Source organism: Diadema antillarum, unplaced genomic scaffold (assembly GCF_040938485.1).
Source record: "Diadema antillarum isolate AM-2024a unplaced genomic scaffold, OU_Dant_1.0 scf00000076, whole genome shotgun sequence".
In the NCBI taxonomy this organism is placed as follows: Eukaryota; Metazoa; Echinodermata; class Echinoidea; order Diadematoida; family Diadematidae; genus Diadema; species Diadema antillarum.
In genome coordinates this window covers 831073-855153 of record NW_027270965.1, presented here as the reverse complement: position 1 = coordinate 855153, position 24081 = coordinate 831073, and the positions used below count along the sequence as shown (strand labels likewise).

The window sequence follows — 24081 nt, the reverse complement described above, 5'->3', positions numbered from 1 at the left end:
ATACTGGATTCTTGTATAGGCCTTTATCACATGTTCAAAGATGGCTATATAATTCAACTAGATGCCGTTGCCTGTCTAAGAGGTGTGAGGCTCTCATCGTTAAATAAACCTCTTTTTGAATAATATTGTTGTGAAATGTGTTTTATTAAGTTTAATTCTATCATCAAAACAGGTTTGCCGTAGACTTTGTAATCCACCGCACTTTCTTTTCCTTCATTTATCATAACTTAAAGGTATCATGTCCTGGAATTAGTTACTTGCAAGTCCTGTACGGGTTACTGTCCCATGGAGCGTGTAAGTTGTACTAAAGTTAGGTTGTCTATGCAAAAAGCAAAAATGATGGCAGGCATGCCAAAATGACAGTAATTAGAATGCAGACATTTATTTTGTCGAGCTTTAACGAAATACTTCGTCTGTGTTCTTTATCCTAATTCTCTATCTATCTATTCTGGGTAGCGGATCCAGAGGGGGACGCACCGGGCGCACGCCCCTCTGTCTTTATTTATTTTTTGTTAAAACAAAAGAAATAAACAGAAAAAATGGAAAGGGGAGCCTCGTGCGCCCCCTTTAATTGTACAAAGGCACCCCCTCTTTACGGAATTCCTGGATCTGCCCCTGATTTTGAATTAGTTAATTAAGAATGGTTTATTTTCGTTTGTTTGTTGTGAAATTGCTCCAGCCTTGCCGCCGCACTCTTACACACGAAGGATGCCATCGGCTGTTTGTCTTTCGTAAAGGACAACAGTTAATACTGCCCTCTACGGGTGAACTTGTCCGGGAATTTCCCTCACTCTGTTACGTTGCACTAGTCATCCACGTAGTACGTACAGTACACTAATCTTATTCCCCATCTCAATACGTGCGTGTACAGTGCAGTGTATCTGAACTCAGTTCAAGATTCAGATACATGCACTGATATATACATTTTATTAATAAAGGGCTCCGCATGAACGTTGGGGAATATGTTGTGGTGCTTTCTCAAGTCTGGCTGGTATAGTCACTAATGTCAATGTTATCATCGACACCGTGACAGTCCCGTCTCGTCAATACAATAGTTTATGAAAGGTGTGCCTGTGGTCATTCTGATTGCGATCCATGTGAGTACACAATTTAGAAACAAACTACTACATGCAAATTTATCTCAAGAAAACGAATGTTGTAGTTCGTACATAGCAGGCGCAGGCTAGGAGTAGTCAGATTCTGTTAGTACGCTGTGCTACTTACAGCGACTGGGCTGTGTATGGTTAGCTAGGAGTAGTAAGTAATTTACATCAGTTCGGGAAACCCACTCACAAGGGGGGCCCCTCCTTATAAGTAACCCGTCCCCCTTATAAGTAACCCCGTCCCCCTTATAAGTAACCCCCGGGGCACCCCTTATAAGGAGTCTCCACGCTTTTTTGCAATGCAACGCGAAAATGAAAGGACTGCGGCAATTCGCTTGATTATGTCCATAAAGCTTCACAAGTTTCCTAGTTACTCACGAAATTTGAGCAAAATCGGTTTGAGGCATCATATCTAAAATCATGGATTTAAATGCGATGTCAAACGACCCATGCGAATGCTGAAATGCGAGCGATTACTGGCGTGAGTGTCGCCAGGCGCGGCGGCGCGGCAATGCTTGAGTGCAGACGTGGCGACCGAGTCTGCCACTCAGTATCTGTAAGATATGAGTATTCAACTTCCTCATATTGTCCACACTTGCTATGATGAAGTGGTGACTCTTTGCCCCCTTCAATCTTCACATTATGTATCCATGTCCCTTTGTCCTTCCCTATCTTATCTCACAATCACTCAACTGCCTCTTTCCCCTTTCAAGTGTAATCACAACTATAGCTAGATGTACATGTACATAATAGATTATAATACCCTTACAGCTCCCCCTTAATTATTCTCTTTGATTAACTCTTTAAGTCCCATGGGGAATTTATATGTGTAAGAATGTTTGTAGGCTTGAAGGGTTGTCATTCTGAGAGGATTAAGTAACATGACTATATTTTCTCCCTATCCCTTTATCTGGAATATCATTATATTTAACAAATATCTCATCCACACTCCTTCTCATAACACCTTGATATATACATTTGTACTTACAATTCTTCCCACTTTCAATCCCCTCTAATTCTCCTCATTCTGTATATTGACCTTCTTCCCTTTCAGCTCCTATTCTCCCTTCTTAAGCCACATCTCGATGTCCAAATGGACCCTACTTTATACAGAGCTAAAGAAAATTGTCAAAATTGTCTCAGAACTGAGTTCAACTCGTTGTGATTAATGTGTATCAGACTTCCTTTAAAAAAAAAAAAATGCAGTGTAAATCTTATAGTGTAGGCCAGTTGGAGATTTGTGAGGTTATCACATATCGTGATTGACCAAATATTTTATTATTTGGTCTTTTTGCCTGTGACGGAGATTCTAGCTGCTAGGATCAAAAGCTCAGGCCCCTCTTTTGACTCCAAATATCATTTCTTATAAACAAGTGAAACTAAACCAACATAACTTTGATCTTCCACCATAACAAATATGTTATGAAAGCTATTTAATTCTTTATTCTTATTTGATTCTTTTTCTTAACCCTAACTTGCCTGGGCTATTTAGCGAGCTTGAATTCCTGGGGGGGGGGGGGCATTATGGCCCCCCCCCCCCCCCCTTTGGATCTCGGCCGTTGATCACGCGATCGCCGCAAAATTTTGCATGAACATAAAGCTGGATGTAATCTACAAGACTGTTAATTTTTCAAAAAATTTGCATTTTCAATTTTGAATTAATTAATTATTCAAATATATGCAAAACACCTTATTTTCGTCTGTAATTGGCCTATAAAAGCTTATGGAAAGCTGATTTTTGGTGTAAATATTCCTAGTGACATTCCGAATATTTGTGCGTAAAAAATATTCAGTATCAAAATTAATTTCTTATGTCTTTTATTGTTTTTTTCAATTTTTTATGTACTTCTCTGTTTTTTCGAACTTTTGTTTTTGTTGTTTTTCAGCAGAATTTGTCATACACATATTTTGAAGCATAATTATACTAAAATAAATTGATTTCAGCCATTGAAATTAGAAATATGAATCTTTATATGAATTGATTGAAAAAACACAATTTGTATTGACTTTGTACACAAAATCACGTTTTTGAGCAATTTTGGGGTTGACAAATTTTTTTTGAAGGGGCATAGCTTCAAAACGGTATGCCCGGGCGCGACAAATTTGGTCTCAAAAGTTGCGCGAGACTTGAAAGTAAAAAGTCAGCGAGCGGCGCGGTCAAAAAAATTTGCGTGCCAGAATGGTCGCGGAATTCGTCGAGGGGGGGGGGGGGGGGGGCATTATGCCCCCCCCCCCCCCCAGGTAAGTTAGGGTTAAAGATATCAAAGTTAAACATGAAATGGGGAGGGGGGGGGGGGAGGGGAATTGGTCTTCCAATTTGATGATTATGTATCATGTTGTATATCCCCCTTTCTCTCAGTCCCAGTGAACTATGTGTATACCTTTCTCTTTCTGTCATAGTAGTTGTATTATGGAGATTTCCCCCAACTCTCCTCTGTCACCAAAATGTCTCATGTACTGTTCATCACTTCATGATGACCTGACCTCTTCCCATCCCCCTTGCAATACTGAGCCCACAGTCCCATGCATCTCTTTTCCCGTTTCCCCTTGTCATAAAGTGTAGGCCTATAACACCCAAAAATATTTTGTCCTTTGGTCTATACACCCTTCATTATCAAGACGTGCAATACTGAAGTGCCTTGGTTTCCTGGTTTCATTGCAGTTTTGCAATACATTTATCTTGGAAGTTGTACAATTATAATGTAGTCACCTTATTTCCCATGTGATGATGCTTGATTTGTTGTTATCCTATGTGGTTAACATTTGTTTCATTTCTGTGTATCAGTTGAAATTCAAGAAGAAAATTACAATGATACTGACAGACCTACACACACTTGTATATAATTGCATCAATACACTCATTGCACATGAGGAGAGAGTGAGAAGGGAGAGCAAAGATTAGGGGTGAGAGGGAAAATTAATTAAGACAGAGGAAGAGATCCACCGATACTGGATGAGATCAAGATTCTTTTTCTTTCTTTCTTTCTTTCTTTCTTTCTTTCTTTCTTTCTTTCTTTCTTTCTTTTATTGCCTAAAAGAGTTTTTTTTTTAATATTCTTGACAAACATTTCTAAAATTTCAGTACAAGAAAACGTACATCCAAGATAGAAAGTTTAGCTTGCAGCTCCACTGTGACAATGTTATAGTGTGTGTAAAGTTCCTTTCTGTGTTCGACCATTTCTGCCATGCAGTATTCAAGTTACATTTTGAGTTAAAGTTCAACTCTTTGTATCAGTGATTATACTCGAGAACAGTATAAGCAAGACTGACTAGAGATGTGTAGGTGCCTATACAGCTTTCTGAGTTCCCCTACTACTGGGTACAAGTTTGTACATTGTATTAATTTGTAAAATTGCAAATTTAATTGCTTTTTATCGGTACAATGTACTGCATTCTTCCCATAGTATTGTCTTATAGTTTTTTTCAAACACTGGATTTTGTTTTTAAAGAAAATATATATTCATCCATTTTGAACAAAAAAAGTATAAGCAACTACATATATATATATATATACATGTATATATACATGTATATATATATAAATATATATATATATATATATATATATATATATATATACATGTGTGTGTGAGAGAGAGAGATAGAGATATTATGCCTATGCAGAGCGTATAAAAAAGTTAAACTTTTGAAAAAATTTTCATGATTACATTTCAAAATGTTTCGGAGATTTTTTTCATATTTATGGATGCCCAATAGTCTCATCTATCAAGTGCAGTCAACAAAACAAATTATTGTCCACGCTTGGCTGAACACTGACGCTCTTTGTCCTGAGTGTGAAAAATGGCTTGCGCCAAATTGAAAGAAGATGGAAAATTCAGCCAGCAGTCCAAATAAGTGTTCCCATTCAAACAAATTGCTCTTTTGCTTAAAGCTTTGATTATGTTATGATAGTCTGAGATTTTTTGTTAGCTTTATCGTAATTTTAATGATTTCATTTCTAAATTAATTGGCGAGAATTGGAGTGTGTAATTACTTGCATGAAGATCTGTAAAGCACAGTTTTCACAATATACACGGACACATCAATACCAAACAACAAGGGAAGGGAGCAGTGAGCAGATGCCATTTTGGATGAACAAAATACCAAAAACCTAAACAAAACAAAAAACCGAGCCTTTAAGCCACGGGGGGGGGGGGGGGGAAGTAACATTCTGTCACTTTAAACATGCATACAATTGTGACTGATTGATTGATTGATTGATTGATTGATTGATTGATTGATTGATTAAATGAATGATTGATTTATTGATTGATTGATTGATTAAATGAATGATAAATTGATTGATTGATTGATCGATTGATTAAATGAATGATTAATTGATTGATTGATTGATTGATTGTATCGATTGAATGATCTGAGGATGCATTAATTTTGTACTTTTCTTCTTGACTGAGTGATAAAACGTGACAGAAAATCGCCAGAAAATTCCTAGACCAGCATATCATACTCTAAATTGTGAGCAAAAGAGCAATTTGTCTGAATGGAAACACTTCTTTGGACTGCTGGCTGAATTTTCCATCTTCTTTCAATTTGGCGCAAGCCATTTTTCACACTCTGGACAAAGAGCGTCAGTGTTCAGCCAAGCGTGAACGAAAATTTGTTTTGTTGACTGCACTTGATAGATGAGACTATTGGGTATCCATAAATATGAAAAAAAAAATCTTCCAAATATTTTGAAATGTAATTTAGACAATTTTTTTTAAAGTGTATTTTTTTTTTATATGCCCTGTATAAGGAAGTTCCATTACTAGAATATACTGTAGTTTTAATTATGTTTCTGAAAACCCATTTGTTTCAAAAGTGCGATATAACAAAATTATTACTCTCGCCATTCTGTTCCCAGAATGACAAGAGTCCATGGTAGGGCCTACAAATGTTTTGATTTAGTTGAAATTGAAAGCCTGCCACATTTAATAAGTCTATGTACATGAAAACAAAAATACTAAACAAACGTTAAACCGCTCTCTATTAATTGAAACAATACAACCACATGCGCGTGTCATAAACGAGGGGTGCTTCGAATACCGGAAGTAAACGCTCGCCACCACATAAACAGTGCAGTCTTCGCGAGCGAGCCATGCCCACGGCCAAGTTCCGATATCCGGCCGGATCCGCAGCGCGCATTTGAGTACAGTTGAGCTGGCTAGCCGTATATGACGGCGAGGTTTGTGACCGAAGTGGTTTGTGTTTACAACCGCAACCGAAGACAGTGTCTCTCATATAGATCACATTTACAAATCGGCTCAGTGTGTGATAAGTGAATTTGACATTTAAAGATTGTTACAGCGCATTTACCATCCATGACAACATGCCTAACTGGGGTGGAAGGCGTGTCAACGATTTCGTGCGATGGGGAGTGCTGGTAAGTTTGTTCAACTCCCCTCCGTGGTCCCATACGTGATGATATGTGTGCTGCTAACTGTTAGCTCAACAAACATGACGGTCATTGAAATATGTTCTATCTTTTAAAATGCATAGGTCTGCTCGAAAGAGGGACACAATGTGGTCCTACTTTATATTTCTGTTTTCTGCAAAGTTCATTTCAATGAGCTGACAGGTTGAGTTTGACTTCGTCCACAGCGCAATGTTTTTTTTTTTTTCCTTAATTTGCAGACCACTATTATTTGATTTTATTTTACAATAAAAAATGGTTCTCTGCGCGAGATTCTCTCTAACGTTAGCTAGTAGTGTAGTACGGAGTGGGTGGACAGTGGTGCAGTGGGGTGTACTAATTGAAGTGTGACCACTGAAGTGCAGTGCCCTTGTGGGTGGACATTGGAATGTGTCGACCATGGTCATTTTGGTGATCATGGTAACACCATTTGACATTGACGCATTGAAAAGAAGAAGGAGAAAGAAAGAAAGCGTGTGTGTATGTGTGTGTGTGTGTTGGGGTGGGGGGTGGGGGGGGGGGGTAGGGTGGGATTATCTCAAGGCCACAAGGGCAGGAAATGTGTTTGTCTACATTCACATGGAATGCATTCGGCATTGCCATTGCCAATCTGGTGTGTTATGCCTACTATTTACCTAAATTCTATCGAGTATGAATGATGGGAAATTGATCCTGGTTGTGGTACTATCTATGCATATTGAGTGGACCTCTAAGTGTGATGTACATGCTCAGATGTGTGGCATGATGGCAAAATCTATGTACATGTACTAATCTTTGTGAGTTGATTTCATCTTTAATGCTCCCATATATTATGATCTTCTTTTTGCTAGAATCTTTTCAAAATTGCTTGCTTGATTTGTTGAATGCCTGTGTGTGCATTGTGTGAGTGTTGATATGTTTGATAGGGTTGGTTTCTATTGATGCAGGCAATAAAATGAGCAAGACTTCTGGATCAACCAGCCTGGAATGAGATTAATACGGTAATGGATCTGGATTACAATGTATACTGGACTTCATACTCTCTTCAACTACCGGTATCAAAAAAAAAAAAAAAAAATGACAGTAGTGCACATGTGTGTTCACTACACATGCACAAATACACACACTTGCTTTATAGTATACAAACATGTCCATATTACAGAATGTATGCAGTTCATATTCTGTCATTCATTTTTTCTTATGTTTGTCTTTCTGTCTGTTCATCTCTCCATTTCTCTTTCATTCTTTCTCTCTTCACTCAAAGAGCCGTCACCTTCTTTATGACATTAACCTCAGAATTTGATATGTAATCACTGCACCATACAACGTTGTACTTGCGGAATGCCATGGCAGGTGTGTATGTGGAAGAATCTATTATAAAATGGGCTTTGAAATCTCTGCAATCTGATTGGCCAAATGTCATGAATTGATTTTTTTTTTCAGATTCACACTGAGCCATGCATCTTGTTAAATGTGAATGTGTCTAGTAAGGTCTGAATGCATGGCTCAAGCCTTTTATAGTAATGTACAATTTGTAGGTGTACTGGACACATGATGGGGAAAAAGGTTGAATTTCATGAATACGTACAGGCCCATTAATTTTTATAAAACAAATGATGCACAGGGCTATTTCATGGATCAGTGAAAATTGGATGCTCTCATTTAACTTTGGAAACAGTCTGAAACCCACAAGCTGCGCTTGTGGGTTCTTTAATTCCAAAATTAAACTCACACATCCAATTCTCACCAATCCACGCTGTCCTGTGCATCATTTGTATTGTTCCATCCCTGAGAATAGTACATTCATTGTATGTTGAGTACATTTCAAACGCAATGCACATGTTTAAAGCCAAAGATATATGCTCAGTTTATGTTTCTCTTGTACATCATACCGCATTGGGGAACTACAATAGCTTTCACTTTTCACCTATCTGCAGTATCATGATGTACGGTTTTTTTTTTTCCTTTTTATTTGTTTGTTTGTTTAATCCTACACAGGCAGCATGGCTGGCAGCTAACCTGATCATATGGCTCGTCACATACTTTAAGTACCAGGATAATGCACAATACACATACACAAAGTATCTCATGAAAGTAAGTGGGAACACTAACAACCCAAGAAAAGTAGCTACAAATGATCATTTTAAAAAGTATGAAATATTGAACATTTGTCCTTTTCTTTCATGATGATGCTATAGGAGACTATGAGTGATTGCCAAGTTTACCCGTATTTAAGAGTCCCTTAAGTATTAAAGCCAAGAAAAACTTTGATAATAAAGAAATGTGTCTGTAAACTTCTGTAAAAAAAACAAACAACAAAAAATCTCTTCTACTGGCTACAGATACCTATGGATTACAGATCTTTCACTGTTGTCAGGTGTTAAAAAAAAAGGATTAGAAAGCACTGAAGAGAATGTCAAGCACTAAAATCTCCAAAGATATCTGGGCTGTGGCTGACGAGTTGATTTTGCTATAACACACATTTCCCATAGACACCTGCCCAAGTATTCTCTGGACTTGTCTTCAACTGGTTAAGAGGATTGCTTGCTCCACACACATACAAGTACAGCACTTGCACAATGCGGAGATTTTTTTTGTTTGTTTTGTCATTGCAATGTGATAAAGTTCTATTAGAAAGTTGTGGATCATCTTGTAATTGATCACTAATTACTGTGTCTTGTCAGTTTATATCTAAATTGGTATAATATTTTTTGATTAACAAGTGCACTTTAATAGGCATTTAACAGCAGTAGTTGGGCAAAATTCATCCTCACCTGGTGATCAGAATTTACTAGAAACACCACTAGTTCATACAGCATGCATAGAATAATCAAAGTCAAGATTGTAATGCTTGTATGAAAAAGTATCTTATTTTTGATGTACAATGTAAAAAGTAATTATGTACCTCTTGTGTAATCCTGTCCCAGGTTGTATTGTGTTGAAATTCAGCTGAAAATGACTTTATGGTTGTAGTAGGATAAAAATGAAAGTATTTAGAGTCCCCTTTGATATGGAATCCTCTCATACCAGTTTTTAGAAATCAATTTTGATTTAGTCAATGCTGATCTACTTTACAAGCTTCATGCTTTGTTAGAAAAGGTTCTTCAGCCATTAAGTCACAGAAATCACTGGTTTTTTTTTGCTTTTTCATTATATCTCTCCAGTAAAGTTTTTACTTTTCCTTTTAGTATCTGATTGAATAATTGTATCTTTTATTTGAGCCCTATTTGATCATATAAGATATGTACCATTATTTGTCATAGTGACAGATTTATAGAAAGCCTGTAGTACTTAGTAAATTATCTGAAAATTGGCAACACATTTCAAAAGATAAAAGTTGGTATTTCTCTCTCATATTTTGAAATTGTTGTGATTTTATCATCCAGATTTTGTGCAATTTTATGTAACTTCACCAGTTCCATTTAACCCTAACTTACCTGGGCTATTTAGCGAGCTTGAATTCCTGGGGGGGGGGGGGGGGGGGGGGCGTTATGGCCCCCCTTCAGACCTCGGCCGTTGATCGCGCGATCGCCACAAAATTGTGCATGAACATAAAGCCGGATGTAATCTACAAGACTGTTGAGTTAAATTTGCAAAAAATTGGCATTTTCTATTTTGAATTAATTGATTATGCAAATATATGCAAAAACCTCATTTTCATCTGTAATTGGCTTATTAAAGCTTATGGAATGCTGATTTTTTAGTGTAAATATTCCTAGTGACATTCCAAACATTTGTGCGTAAAAAAAATTCAGTATCGAAATTAATTTCTTATGTTTTGTATTCTTTTATCAATTTTTTATGTATTTCTCTGTTTTTTCGAACTTTTGTTTTTGTTGTTTTTCCAGCAGAATTTGTCATACACTTTTTTTGAAGCATAATTATACCAAAATAAATTGATTTCAGCCATTAGAATTAAAAATATGAATCTTTATATGAATTAATTGAAAAAACACAATTTGTATTGACATTGTACACAAAATCAGGTTTTTGAGCAATTTTGGTGTTGACGAAAATTTTTTGAAGGGGTGTGGCTTAGGAATGGTATGCCCAGGCGCGACAAATTTGTCTCAAAAGTTACACGAGACTTAAAAGTAAAAAGTCAGCGAGCGGAGTGGTCAAAAAAATTTGCGCGCCGGAATGGTCGCGGAATTCGTCTCCCCAGGTAAGTTAGGGTTAAGTCTTACTCCCACGTTTAGTGTTGCTAGGGCAGTAAAATTTTGAGTTGCCAATTTAGTGAAGAAGAGAGAACAATTTCTGCGGTAAAGTCTCCCATGACTTGTGGGGTTGAAAGAAAGAATGTATTTAGGATATCATATTCCAACCTTCCTATTGCTTTGAGCAGAACAGCCTCCCCACAGCAAGAGCTGCTGCAGCATGCCTAAACTTCAACAGCATGCTGATTCTCTTTCCTGTCTGCCGCAACCTCATCTCGTACCTCCGGGGATCCTGCGAATCCAGGGAGGTGGGTCGACTTCTCCTTAGAATCCAGTGATCCTTTGCAGATTGTCTTGTTAAGGTGTCAATAAGATTTGAAATGTCATGCGGATTGTATGCTTTCCTGTTTATGTACATAAGTATGACATTCCCTTCTGCATCATCACTGAACTGCAGTTTGTATGTGCAGTGATAGAGTGGAATGCTAAAATAGTTTGATTACTAAAAAGGTTTAAAGTCAAAGTCAAAACACAAATGATTTGAGTCGCAGTATCATGTCCTATTAACTGACAGAGAATTTAGAGTCAAACTTTATGCTGTGCAGACGACAATAACAACACAGCAGATCATGATTCATTTTATCAAGCAAGAAGAGAACAGGTTATGTTGTTTTTTGTTGTTCTTTTTAAAGAATTTTTAAAAAGAAATCTTTTTAAAGAATTGTAAAAGATATTCAACCTGATTTTGAATACAAGCTTTTTATTACAATTGTCTGTGACTCACAATACAACAGTAATCTATCTTTGAATGAATTAGAAACAAAAAGAATCTTCATTATTTTCTGTGAATAAAAAAAAAAGGAGAAGAGTAGAACCTGAAATGTTATGTTTAAAGTAGTTATTTCATGATGTCTCGCCAGGTATACCGCAGAACTCTGAGGCGTCAACTGGATAAGAACATCACGTTTCACAAGTTGGTGGCATACAGCATTGCCTTCTTCGTCATCATGCACTGCGTGGCTCACTGCTTCAACTTCCAGCACCTGTACAATGCTCGGAAAGCAACCAGCGAAGAGGACTGGTTGGGCGTGGTCCTCACCAAACCTTCTTTCAATCTCAACCCATTCCAGAGCATTAGAAATGTAAGGTAGCCTTATGTCCTTTGCCATTAACACTTTCTGTGCCAGGGTCTTTGGAGAGTGTGTATAATGCTATGGGGTTTTCTGTGCCAATCCTCAGTAAATTATGCAATGAGTTAAACAGCTTGTGGGATGTAGTCTTGGTATACAGGATGTTCATGTTCAGTCTCAGAGATAGGTGAATGCTATGCACTACATTTTAAGACATTTCTGCATTTTTGAAATTCACAGCTGGAAACTTTACTTTTCAGTTTACATCCTTTCACTTGTTGAGGATGAGTCCCGAGTATACTTTATAGCAGGCATGAGATTTCTCCGCGGATCCGCGGATTTCCGCGGATTTTGAAATTCTGGTTAGAAAATACACAGTCGGGAAAATTTCCGTGATTTTCCTCTTTTTCTTTTTTTCTTTTTTTTCAGCCACCATATCTCGCCGTGTGTGAATGGTGATGAGTGCATTTTGTCAGCGGGCAGCTGTGTGATGTTGCATGTTTCATGCGTGAAATGGATGTGAAACGTGCGTGTCGATCAACTTGTAGCTACTATACTAGTGTAGCTTGCAGTGTGGTGTGATATGATGCACGGGCACACGTGAGGCTGTAACTGCGTATTACGTGTATCATTACTATCAAGGAGCTTCGGCATGCATGCTGCCGCAGCATTCAGCGCGATGCATTGACCGAAAGATCGGTCTGTATCTGTCCGTCGGGCGGGGAATGTTCCGCGGAGACTGCGCGCGTCTGGCTTCACGGATCTCCGTATACGGAGGACAGCGTTATGGCAAAATATAAAAGAGTCCTCCGGACAGACGGATCTTTCTGTCTACGCGATGCGTAGACCTCCGTAGGGATCCGTGAAGCCAGACGCAGTCTCCGCGGAACATTCCCCGACGGACAGATACAGACCGATCTTTCGGTCAACGCGATGCGCTGCTTTTGTATCCCGCTGATTACGTTGGCGTGACCTAACGTTACATTTGTCATCGTGATTTTGTGGACCGGTGAGAATATTTCTTTCTTCAATGAGAAAATGTTTATGGACTTAACCGGGTCTACAAATTTTTGTACCTCCTGTAAGGTATTATAGGCAGTCTAAGTTAGCTGTTGCATGGACGTAGAGACGGTCAACAGTGCTGAGCTGCATGTATGATTTATTTTCAGCTCTCTTACATACCATGGTACATGATTCTCTACTAGACTACATGGACCAAGTACAAGATCAGCAATACTTTGCCTGGTCTGCGCACTGTAAACTGTTAATGGACTGAGGTAAAGACAGCCAACAATGGCAATGCTAAGCTGTGATTTTTTTTTTTTGTACCCGTATGAACTGAATCCAGCAAGACGTCACCTGGGTGTACATTACTGTGATTTATTATGGCCTCACATTTGAGTAGGTCCTAGGTATTCAACAGTTAAGCATACTATTCCTTCCTTTAGATTTTGCAAGTGTCATTTATGAGTTCAATTATCACAATGTTTCTCTGTAAAATGTACCTCATAACAATAGTAAATTTCAGTTGTAAAATGCATTAAAATGAGTTTTTTCGTACCTTGAATTTCAAAAAGTCCTCACCGCGGGAGGGGGGACACCCCCCTCCCACACCCTCCCCCCACTCGGTCGCTACGCTCCCTCGCAGCTTGGTCGCTTCGCTCCCTCGCAAACTCTTCTCCTCTTTTTTCAACTTTTCTCTGTCTCATGCCTGTTTATAGGCAAGTGTCTATGGGAAATGCATGTTGTAGCAAAATCAGCCCGTCCTCAATTGGTTATTAAAGATCAAACAGGTAAAGAACTAAACTACCCAACAATTGAAAAGTGTGCCGGTTGCAGCAAAACTACTACTGTAGTCTTTGGATTTCCCTCATAGTTAACCCGATAAACCAGCATTTAATTGTTTGAATGACTGATAATGATGAATCCTGAGCTTCATCGAGACAGTTGGTCCCCTGACAAAAACCTGAAAAATTATTTCTGCATGTTTTGACCAAAATCTTGTCTCTCAGAATATCAATTTGTCTTCAGATAATATGAAGTTGATCTGATTTGAACCATGATTTCACTAAAATCCTTCCTGATATTAGAGTGCATAATGAAAATAAGTCATTGTTGATATCCTTACATTTTTTTTTTTGTTACACATGAAAATGTAAAGTACTCCACAGACCTTCAAGTAAATCCAAGATAACTTTCTGATAAGTGGATAGCTACCTTATTTATAGATTATAAACATCTATGTTTTACCCATGTAGGAATTACTTTCCTTACCACAGTCTCTAATCTCTTAAATACATTACTTTGTACCTTTATGCACACAAGAGTGATGCCACAGGACTTGCTATCATTGGTCAGGGACTGGCCTTGCTGCCGGGGTGGACTGGGGCCATTCTGACCATTGCCTTTATCGTCATGCTGTCTTCTTCCACTGAATTCATGAGGTATGGTTGGGTGTCGAACACCTCGACACCCTAATGTTTTTCGATCAATAGATACTTAAAATATCTCACAAATTGCCTGAAATTCTACTCTCATGTGAAGAAAATACTTTAAATTCACAAGCGCGCATTGAAAATGCAATTTGTGGTACATGCTCCAAGATAACTGCTTCGAACACGTGAGTTGTTATTTTGACGCACTCAGTTGCGCCGTAGTTTTGAAACCAACACCCCAACACTCCATTGAAAATACGTGTGAAATGCTTTCCCTATGTGCCATTTATGATCTATAGTATCATTGTCTTGCTGTTCATCTTCTTTATTATCGTTTTTTTTTTCAGTAATATTTTGACATCATCAAATCCCCAGTGAAAATGCAAAACCACTACACGTAGTCTCATGCATGAAAGTTTGTTCTTTACGCACAATGCTATAAATGGAGGGGTGTCGGTTTCAATGTACAGTGTCGATGTGTTGGACACCTACTATACGAGTTTTGGGCCATGAGCCTGGATCACTTTCTGCGGCCATGCCGGAGTGACAGTTCTGCAGTGCCATTGTGTTACAATAGAAGTAGACTAGATCGTGGTGACTGTGTTTATTGAGTTCTTGCGAGCATGGACAGAATCAAAGGCTGTTTTTCTTTAGATTTTTATCATGTCTACTGCAAAACCAGAAATATTCATGGCATTAAATTTATTGGAGCCAGTGGCCCTTTTTTCTTGCAGCATAGAATTTTCTCAAATTGCCGCTGGCATTCAATGCATATAATGTCGACAAGAACTTTTGCTTGCATTCTAGGTTCGCAAATCTTGGCTCCTCACGAAATTTGCAAAGCTTTCCTGCACACTAAAATTTTGGGTTTTGCAGTAGTATTATCAGCATGATACTGAAATTGATGATATTGTTAAAGTGATAGTGATCCTGATAATAGTACAGATAATAGCAAGAGCATCTTATTTTTAATATAATTGTCATTATTAAAAATTATTCTAATAGATTTAAATCATTATTGTGTTTGTTTTAACCGTCATACTGTTACATTTGTTTTTTTTTTTCAAAATCTATTCAGAATTAATCTTTTTCTTGATTAAAAGAGAATATGTTTGTGTAAATACTGTGTAATTTCTGTTTGGTATAGAATGAAATGATAGCTGGTACCCGTAAGTCTTTTTTGCCAAGATACAGTTCTCTCATTGCTACTCAAGATGATCCAGTGTGAATTGACAGTGATTGACCTGTTGTACATTTTTCCTCTTGCTCTACAAATAGGAGGTCATACTTTGAGACCTTCTGGTTAACCCATCACCTGTTTGTTGTCTACTACGCTATGCTGCTGTCACACGGCATGGGGTGAGTACTGAGGTAGTTGGTTCACGGTGTTGGAAGGTTACAGTTGAAACCAGAAAACTCTTCATATTTTAGGGTTATCCAGTTGAAAATATTGTCTTGCAATTTTAGCCATCATGCACTGATCCTCTCTGCACATTGATTTAGTACACTCATATCTATCATTGTCCAATAGCTCCAGAGTATACTCTGTGCTTACATGAATTTTGCAATACGATAGACAGTGGACCGGCAGTTTTCTTTCATTATATAAAAAAACAAACAAATAATCATTTCAAAGCATAAAGCAGATGATCGTAGGGTATGAATTTAACTTTGTTGTAAGCGGAATTTTGTTATAATCATGTTCATTCTAACAGGAGTGCACTGTACATACAAACCCATTGTGACACACTAACATGCATATATTCCTATAAAACTCACTGCATTCTTGAACAATCATCCATATTGAATGTGTTTGTATTGCAAATCGAGTCACACTGCTCCTGAACCTGTAACGGATTATAATACATGCAGATGAATTTTTACTTTGTCCTTTGAAACCACGCATTAGCAACTATGTAGCAATAAATTTCACGTAGACATTAAGAAATTGTAAATAATACATATCTATGAACAACTTACTGTTACTATGAAGTTCTGCTGGGAATACTGTGAAAGTGGAATTTCTCCTGCAATGAATTCTTTACAATGGTCCAATTTTAGTGTTTATGCATACCTATAAATTTCGGGATGAGTGTATTTTGTACAAAGTTTGATATCTTCCAATAAAGTTATGTTTTACTGCATTTGAAAAAGTTCATTTGAGTGCAAATATACACAATTTTCTGCACCAGAAAGCATTCTGTTTACTACACTATGCAGTAGCACGTTTATTTCCACGTGCAGAGTATGTGGTATTATAACAGAGAGTGAGTGTGGAATGGCATGGTACCATATTTTAGTCCTTTGATCACTGCAATTTCTATTTCGTCTGCCAGAGGAGTGGTGAAATACCAGTCTAATACTGACGTCCACAACCCTGCTGAGTGTATGGTGGACCAAGCCACATTCGATGCCTGTGAGCCACCCGAATTTACAGGAACACCTGGTGCAGTAAGTGATTAAAAAATGCCACATTGTTTTATTTTAACCAGTACAGTTCATTCATTCTCATACAGCTGTAGTCTTTTTGCTTTGCTTTTTGTATTATTCTTTTTTAATATCTCTATTAGTTGTAGTTACAGTTTGCACTTTTGTTTTGTCTTTTACAATTCATTAAGTGTCCTCTTCGTGGTCATGAAATGGAAAACCAATTAATGCAATATAATAAATATACTCTTTGTAGGTTTTCCACAATTGTATGTATATGTCCTTGATGGAGGGATAACAGATGCCTCAAGCATTGAGTAGATATATAAAACAAAACTGAAAAGTGATCATTATTGTTTTTTTTTTTTTTCTGGCAAATCCAGTCCCACTACTTACTATTAAAGCTTTTTGATATTTGTTTTGTTTTTGTCTGTTTCATTTGTGTGAGATTGCCAAGAAAAAAAGATCACATGGTGTGATAAGTTGATGAGCTGAAACTGACAACTGAATAATCATTTCACATCATTAAATGGAAAGAAGGCAGACATTTGTTCTTCTGTTCTTTCCTGTGATTTATTTGCCAGTTGGCACATTCCTTGGCATGCTTCCTTTTCCATTGGCACAGATGTTGTGAAGCTTTCTGTCCAAAAACAGGAATCGTGTAATCAGCATTTAATCCCTATTGAATCACGCTGGCCTTCATGTGGGACAGTGGCATATTTACATCTGTGCAGTCTGCCAACCTTAAACACACATCAACCACAGTGCAAATAAAAGGGCTTGGCAAGTTACAGTGAATTGTGTGGGTGCACGAGTGGTTGACTTTGTACGTCACTCTTCGTGCTCGGGTGCCCATATGTGTGACCATGCATTACAAAACCAACAGAAAGTCATGCCACTTGATTATACAGGATGACTCAAAACAAGCGAAATACATGTAGGTCAGCCTAGCTAATATTAAGTTTGTAATATTTTCTGAAAGAGCTATTCTTCTACATCGTTTGTAAAGTTTGGGATCATTAAATGAATGGGAAGGGTGTTCTTAGCAGATTTTCTAGAACAGTTCTTGTGTAGAATAATGTGATTAGGTATACTATACACTGTAGAGGCCCCTTTTCATTTTGTAAAATTCTTTTGCACCCTCTTCACTTTCTACTCTAATAACTTTCGAAAGGTTGATGCTACTGCTTTGAACCCTGGTGTTAATCATGGATAGAATGATATATGCTAGTAGATCATGCTTAATTTTGAATTACTGTAGTAATGTGATAATCCCTTCATTATTGATACTGTGGTGGCGTTATATATCCCATTTCTTGACTAATTCATTGCACAGCTAGCACAGCTTGGTAAAGATTAACATGCCTGAATAGATCTGATGCTATACATCAGAGCCTCTTTTCTCAGTACACACTTTTCCAGAGTTTGTACTTTCATTTCACTATTTAGATAGCTTAGGAGAGTCTGTTTGAATTGAGTTATACATTTACTTCAAAGATAAAAGTCTCCTCTTTCAGAATCTGCTCTGAATAAAATATCCATATCTGGCAACTTTTTGTTGGTTATGTGATGTACAGTCACATATTATGTACAATGGACTCCCGTTATAACGGAAGTCCTCGGAACCGGCAGTTTTCTTTTGTTATGGTGAAATTTCATTACAACCGAACAAATAAACAATAAAATACAGTGTACATAGTTTAGGTTATGTTACAGCCTTAATTCTTATTTCGTTGTAACTGAAATTTTGTTATAACTGTGTTGGTTATAATGGGAGTGCACTGTATGCCTTTGTGTTTGTTATTCTCACTCTGTCAGAGCTGGAAATGGTGTGTAGCCCCGTTGTGTGTCTATTTCCTGGAGAGGATCCTGAGAATCGCAAGAACTTGGCCCGATGTCACCATTGTACAGGTCAGCATGAGTATTGCATGGCAGCTGGGTTGATGATGATTATGACAATGAAATGTTTACCAAACACTCGCATTTGTCCATCTACAGCTGAACATGTGCCATAGGCACAGTTCATGCTTCATGTGGTATGGATTGTTTAATTCGTAATGATTTTTATTTTAATGACTCAGAGCTACTTTTAGTAGATTTTGTGTCATGCTTAAGTGATTTAAAATCAAGAAATTTTTTTTGTTTTGTTTTGTTTTATTTTTCTATGAGGCTACAGACATTGATAGTAGTGTATTTACAAAGTGTTATATACACGTACCAAAATACTGCAGTATCATACTAAGATATTGGGGAATTCATGTATTATATGAATATCTGTCAGCAAATTTTAGAATATAGCAACTCAAAAATAATTCTGGTGGAAAACTTTAGTAAAAAAGAACAAACAAGAATAAAGATATAACTACTCATCATATGACAAATTTACTAGTATAGAGGACAATTATTTCTGCCTTGAAACAATAGCTTCAATGTTGTTTCTTTGCACTCATACCAATTATGTCTGGCATAATCATTCTGCAAAGTATACTCTTGCCTCAGGAATAAAACTGTTGTTACCATGGAAATTATCCTCTCTCCCAACATCCAGGTTATTCAGCATCAGTCTAAAGTGCTGGAATTAAGGATGAAGAAGCAAGGATTCAAGATGCTCCCGGGTCAGTACATCTTCCTCAAGTGCTCTCCAATCTCCAAGGTCCAGTGGCATCCATTCACCCTCACCTCTGTGAGTCTGCTTTACTTGTGCTGCATATTAATCCTGTTATCACTGCATAAGAATTAGGATGAGGAGTTTTTTTTTTTTTAGGTACAAGCTTGCAAGGTACATGGATTTCCATACATATATAGGACTGAGTAATACATATGGCTGTATAAGTTCAAAATGACTCTTCCTCTGCAAGTTACTAGCTAAGTTTTAATTGAGAGGAGCTTTGGGAATAGAGCCATTACAAATTAATTGTCTCCTTCATTTTCTGCAGTCCATTCTCCAACTTATTTTATGTTTTGTATTTTCATAATGAGTGATAGTCTTATGTGTCATTCATCCATTTTTGAAGCAGAAAGATTTTGAAAGAAGTAAAACGCTTTGAGTGGAACAAGAATTCCAAATGGAAACATTTGAAGCACAGCTCATGTGGGAAGCATGTTCACCCAAACATTTTCTGATCTGGCTTCATATCTATTATGCAAAGTAGGTATGTAGGCATTGCGTACAGAGAAGAATTTGTGTGGGAGTACACCAGGAATTCATGTGTTCAAGGCATACAGTGTCTTTTAGTGTTGGTAGTGTTAACTACATGTAACTGTAGAACAAGCAATCTTCCAAAGTTGTAATTGTACCTGAGTAGTTGTTTTGTATGCTCTCTGTGCTTTGTACAGTGTATATGAATGTGTGTAAATACCAGACAGACATTAATGTTATTTTGCTTTTTGAAATTTGCCAGGCTCCGGAAGAAGATTTCTTTTCTCTGCACATCCGGAGAGTCGGTGATTGGACAGACGAGCTGGCCATCAAGATGGGAGCTGACCAATCAGAGCCACTTCCTATCACCAAGTTGCCAAGGTAACAGAACTTACTCCAGTTTGATTGTCGAGATTAGCAAGTTAATTGAAGAAGTTTGATTTAATACCAGTTGTGAATGTTCTCTTTCTTCAAAGGTCAGCTTATCATTGCATTTCAGCAGGTGGGTGCCGGCAGTAAACGTAATAAATGTTTTTGAAACGCCAACTTATGAAGGAAAGTAGGTTTCTGACTTTATTGTGGTTGTACATTACATATGTCAGCCTGTTTTGAATCCATATATAGCCAGGATTGAATATCAATTATACATTCCAATACACCTGAAGTCATACATGAGCCATTGTGTTTCAGTAGATATAAGCAAAGATGTTCATAGATGTAAAGATATGAAAGTCAGAGAACAGTGTGGAATGTGAGAGGGGAAGAGATATTAAGAATTTAAAAAAAGAATGGAATTAAAACACAAATGGTCTAAATGATGTTGGCTGGGCTTTTGTATTTGCAAATAAATTTTCAGTGAATCCTGTCATATTTGAGAAAAATATAGTCTTCATAGCTGATGAAAAGTCTGTTCATGCCTTTCCTGCAGGGTACAAGTGGATGGTCCATTTGGCACCTCCTGTACAGACCTCTTCTACTATGATGTTGTCATGTGTGTTGGGGCAGGCATTGGGGTCACACCCTATGCATCTACACTGAAGTCAATCTGGTGAGCCACAATAAAAAGGGGGGAAAAATGAAAAAATTGTATACAATTGTTGGGACCGAGGTACAATGTATCAGGACCTGATAAGATGAGTTTTGCATGTTATTTACTCAGTTGAATCAAAATGTAGTAGTATTTCATATAGCAAGCAATAAATTTGCATGCTTTTATTTTCTTGTCAGTTTCATGTCAATCAAAATGAACAAAAATTTCCACTTTTACAGCAATATATTTAAACAGATGGTGGCTATTGTTGCCAAGAATATATGGCATGTTTTAACCTTAGTGTATGAAATGCTGTTTCTAGAGTGCTACAAATTTGTCAATAGCATTCCAAAGGCTTTGCATGGATCACCTGCTGCACTTGTCATATTCTATATGGCCTACATTGTTTTATATAGAGATACCGTTTTCATTAGCAGTGTACTTTTTCTCTCCAAACTGTTAAACTCTGTTTGGATGGTATATTTGTCTATATTCTGTAGGGGGTCCACATTTTACAAGCACTAAAGTCCATCCACATCTATAATCATATGCAAATTCACAGTTTGCTGTAATTTCACTTGTTCGCAATATGGTATGTGAATAAATATATTTCATATCATTGTCTTTTTTTTAAAATTCCAACCGTATCTGACCACTCAGCTACAGACTGCAATCAGGAGACACATCACTTCACATGAAGAAGATGTACTTCTACTGGATCTGCAGAGACACCCAGTCCTTTGAGTGGTTCGTTGACCTCCTCTCCTCCCTCGAGCTCCTGCTGAGTGAGATCGGTCGCGAGGGTCTCCTCCAGTACTCCATCTACCTCACTCGAGGCTGGGACTATACACAGGTGAGCGTTCTTGGGGCGAGGCCTGGGGATCAGCTACTAAAGCTACTACATCAGGCCTAGAATTCCGTTTAGTTTGGGCTATCACCAGTTTGGCTGTGACTCTCAATTTTTCAGAGGAAGCATCAGGTCCAGTTATGGGGTATCAAGGCCAAAATTGATTTCATAATGATAATTCACACTACTTATGTAGCGCATCATCACATTAAATGTCTCTAAGTGTTAGCAAAAAAACAAAATGTAAAAAAAACTAATGCCGTGACTTTTGGTAATCAACTTTGATTTGATGGCTGTTTCTTTGTCTTACAACAGAAGTTACCACTGCTATCATACCTAGGATTTTATACTATACATTTAAAACTGTGATGTTCACTAAATATACACCTACGCTCTCAAGCCATCCAGCTAGATCTAGCTCATACAAAATGTAGCTGAACCAAGGTTTAACTTTGGGTTGTACTTATGCATTATGCAGATATATGTTTTCATATGTTAACTCTCCTCACATCAAGCAAGGGTTGTGTTTAGTGCCCTGAATAAGTTTATGACTCTACTATACATCCCCTCTTTTATTTCACTATTGTCTGCTTCTCGCTATGGTGACCGATGCTCATCAGGCCAAGAACATCTACATGCAGGAGGATCGAGAGATTGATGCGGTGACGGGTCTGAGACAAAAGACTCACTATGGAAGACCTATGTGGGATTCCAACTTTGCCTACATTGCTGATGAAAACCCAGGGTAAGCTACATTGTATCCTACTCCAGTAAAAGATTACATGAGTACTGCATCCAGGTGAATACATACAAGTATACTCTCCTAGGGGTGTACGGCAATTACCCCCTGGGCAGTTACCCTGGACCCTTCCCTTGGCCCTAATCCTAATCCTGATCCTGAACCTAATCCTAACCCTAACCCAAATTCCTAGCGCTCACCCTAATCTTTACTCTAACCCTACCACTAGCCAATATTTAGCATGTAGCTTGGGGTAGTTGCCTGGATACATCTCCTTGTGTTTCCCATAGATCAGTGTTCAAGTGTGTACAGTCTGTAACACAGATGTCATACTTTTCCTTGGGTCCGTCTCATGAAACTCTTATATTAAAGAGACTTTTCGCTCATAAGACACACTTATGAGAGACGTCATGAAATGAATTTTACTTCTCTTTGAAAGTCTCTAGTAGCTTCTTGTGGACTTTGGCCATTTTGAGATTTATGTAGACTTTTATGTGATGACTTCGTGAAAAGGACCCCAGGTGGATACCAAACAGGTCATCAAAAGGGCCCCCTATGACTACCTCTGATTCTCTGATCTTACAAACTATTTGATTGAAATGGACTGGAATCAAAACAAGATGACATGAAGTGAAATGCTATATTCAAGCTGTTATTTTTGCATATAGTTATTTTTGTGAGGAGCTTAGAGACATTTTCGTGAGATGTTGTATTTGGGAATCGACATTGAAGCTATCGTAAATGCAATATTAGCCACAGGCATGGTAACATTTTCATGTGTTGTTAACCCGTTGAAGACTAGTCCCGAGTGATACTCAGGCAGGTGTCTATGGGAAATGCGTGTTATAGCAAAATCAGCCCGTCCTCAACAGCTTTTGATCCAACTGTGATTTGAGAAATTTGCAAAAATCAAGCTCTCGCAAAAATAACAGCTCATACAATGTTATAAACTGATATGAAATGCAGTGAAATAACCAAAATTTAATGGAATGCAATGCATTGAAGTGAAAATAATCAAATCAAGTTTGAATTTGTCCCATCCAGTGCCGAAATTGGAGTGTTTTTCTGTGGACCCCAAAGCCTCTCCACAGTCCTTCACAAGTGCTGCAACAAGTACACAGCTGACGAAAAAGACGGAACTCGCTTTGTATACTACAAGGAGAACTTCTAGACACATGCAACTCTTCTATCCAGGTTTACCAAAAACAAAGAATTATGTGCAAGTGTGCACCCCCCAAAAAATCCCCCCCCCAAAAAAACAAAAAAACAAAACAAAACAAAACGAAAACAAACACACAAAAAAACTTTAACCCGTTGAAGACAAATCCTGAATATACTCGAGCAAGTGTCAATGAGAAATGTGTGTTGTAGCAAAATCAACACGTCCTCAAAGAGTCAGTGCATCAGTTTATTAGAACAGTTGTTTTGTAGATTTAAGACTTTGGTGGCTATAGATTTTGAAGAGCGGTGATCAATTCCTCTGAGAGAGAGGGGGAAAAAAGATGGAACACCCAAAGAGATAAATTTAGGCAATACTTACATTCTGGACAAGAGTAATAGGGTATATATTCTAACTACTTTATATACAAAGTGATATACTTCTTTTGTAGTCTTTGCAGTCAAGTGTGTGTAGTGTATAGGCAATTTATATCACAAATTGAGACTTGTAATGTCATTTCACA

General features: G+C 37.7%; 1 protein-coding gene across 3 annotated transcripts; it reads left to right on the top strand.

Annotated features, from left to right (window-relative positions):
• Positions 1 to 977: 977 nt before the first annotated feature.
• LOC139717533 (NADPH oxidase 1-like) lies at positions 978 to 23570 on the top strand. Of its 3 annotated transcripts, none has more exons than XM_071629039.1 (14): positions 978 to 1097; positions 8494 to 8589; positions 10841 to 10960; positions 11573 to 11794; positions 14108 to 14226; positions 15496 to 15576; positions 16554 to 16668; positions 18463 to 18555; positions 19193 to 19327; positions 20046 to 20164; positions 20712 to 20831; positions 21474 to 21666; positions 22281 to 22405; positions 23444 to 23570. In XM_071629039.1, exons 1-14 carry the CDS (start codon positions 1059 to 1061, stop codon positions 23568 to 23570), a joined length of 1704 nt encoding a protein of 567 aa, XP_071485140.1. In that variant the 5' UTR covers positions 978 to 1058. The 3 variants fall into 3 exon arrangements, with proteins under 3 accessions (XP_071485140.1, XP_071485139.1, XP_071485138.1); XM_071629038.1 differs by lacking the exon at positions 978 to 1097 and adding an exon at positions 6302 to 6486; XM_071629037.1 differs by lacking the exon at positions 978 to 1097 and having other exon boundaries at positions 8230 to 8589.
• The last annotated feature ends 511 nt before the right edge of the window (positions 23571 to 24081 follow it).

What these genes read in the sequence shown, in the direction of transcription:
- LOC139717533 (XM_071629037.1), top strand. Translation starts at nt 8,329, where the DNA reads ATGCACATGTTTAAAGCCAAAGATATATGCTCAGTTTATGTTTCTCTT. An exon ending in CATTCCAGAGCATTAGAAAT is followed by an intron (nt 11,795 to 14,107) that starts GTAAGGTAGCCT and finishes TATGCACACAAG; the next exon opens with AGTGATGCCACAGGACTTGC. An exon ending in TCTTCCACTGAATTCATGAG is followed by an intron (nt 14,227 to 15,495) that starts GTATGGTTGGGT and finishes CTCTACAAATAG; the next exon opens with GAGGTCATACTTTGAGACCT.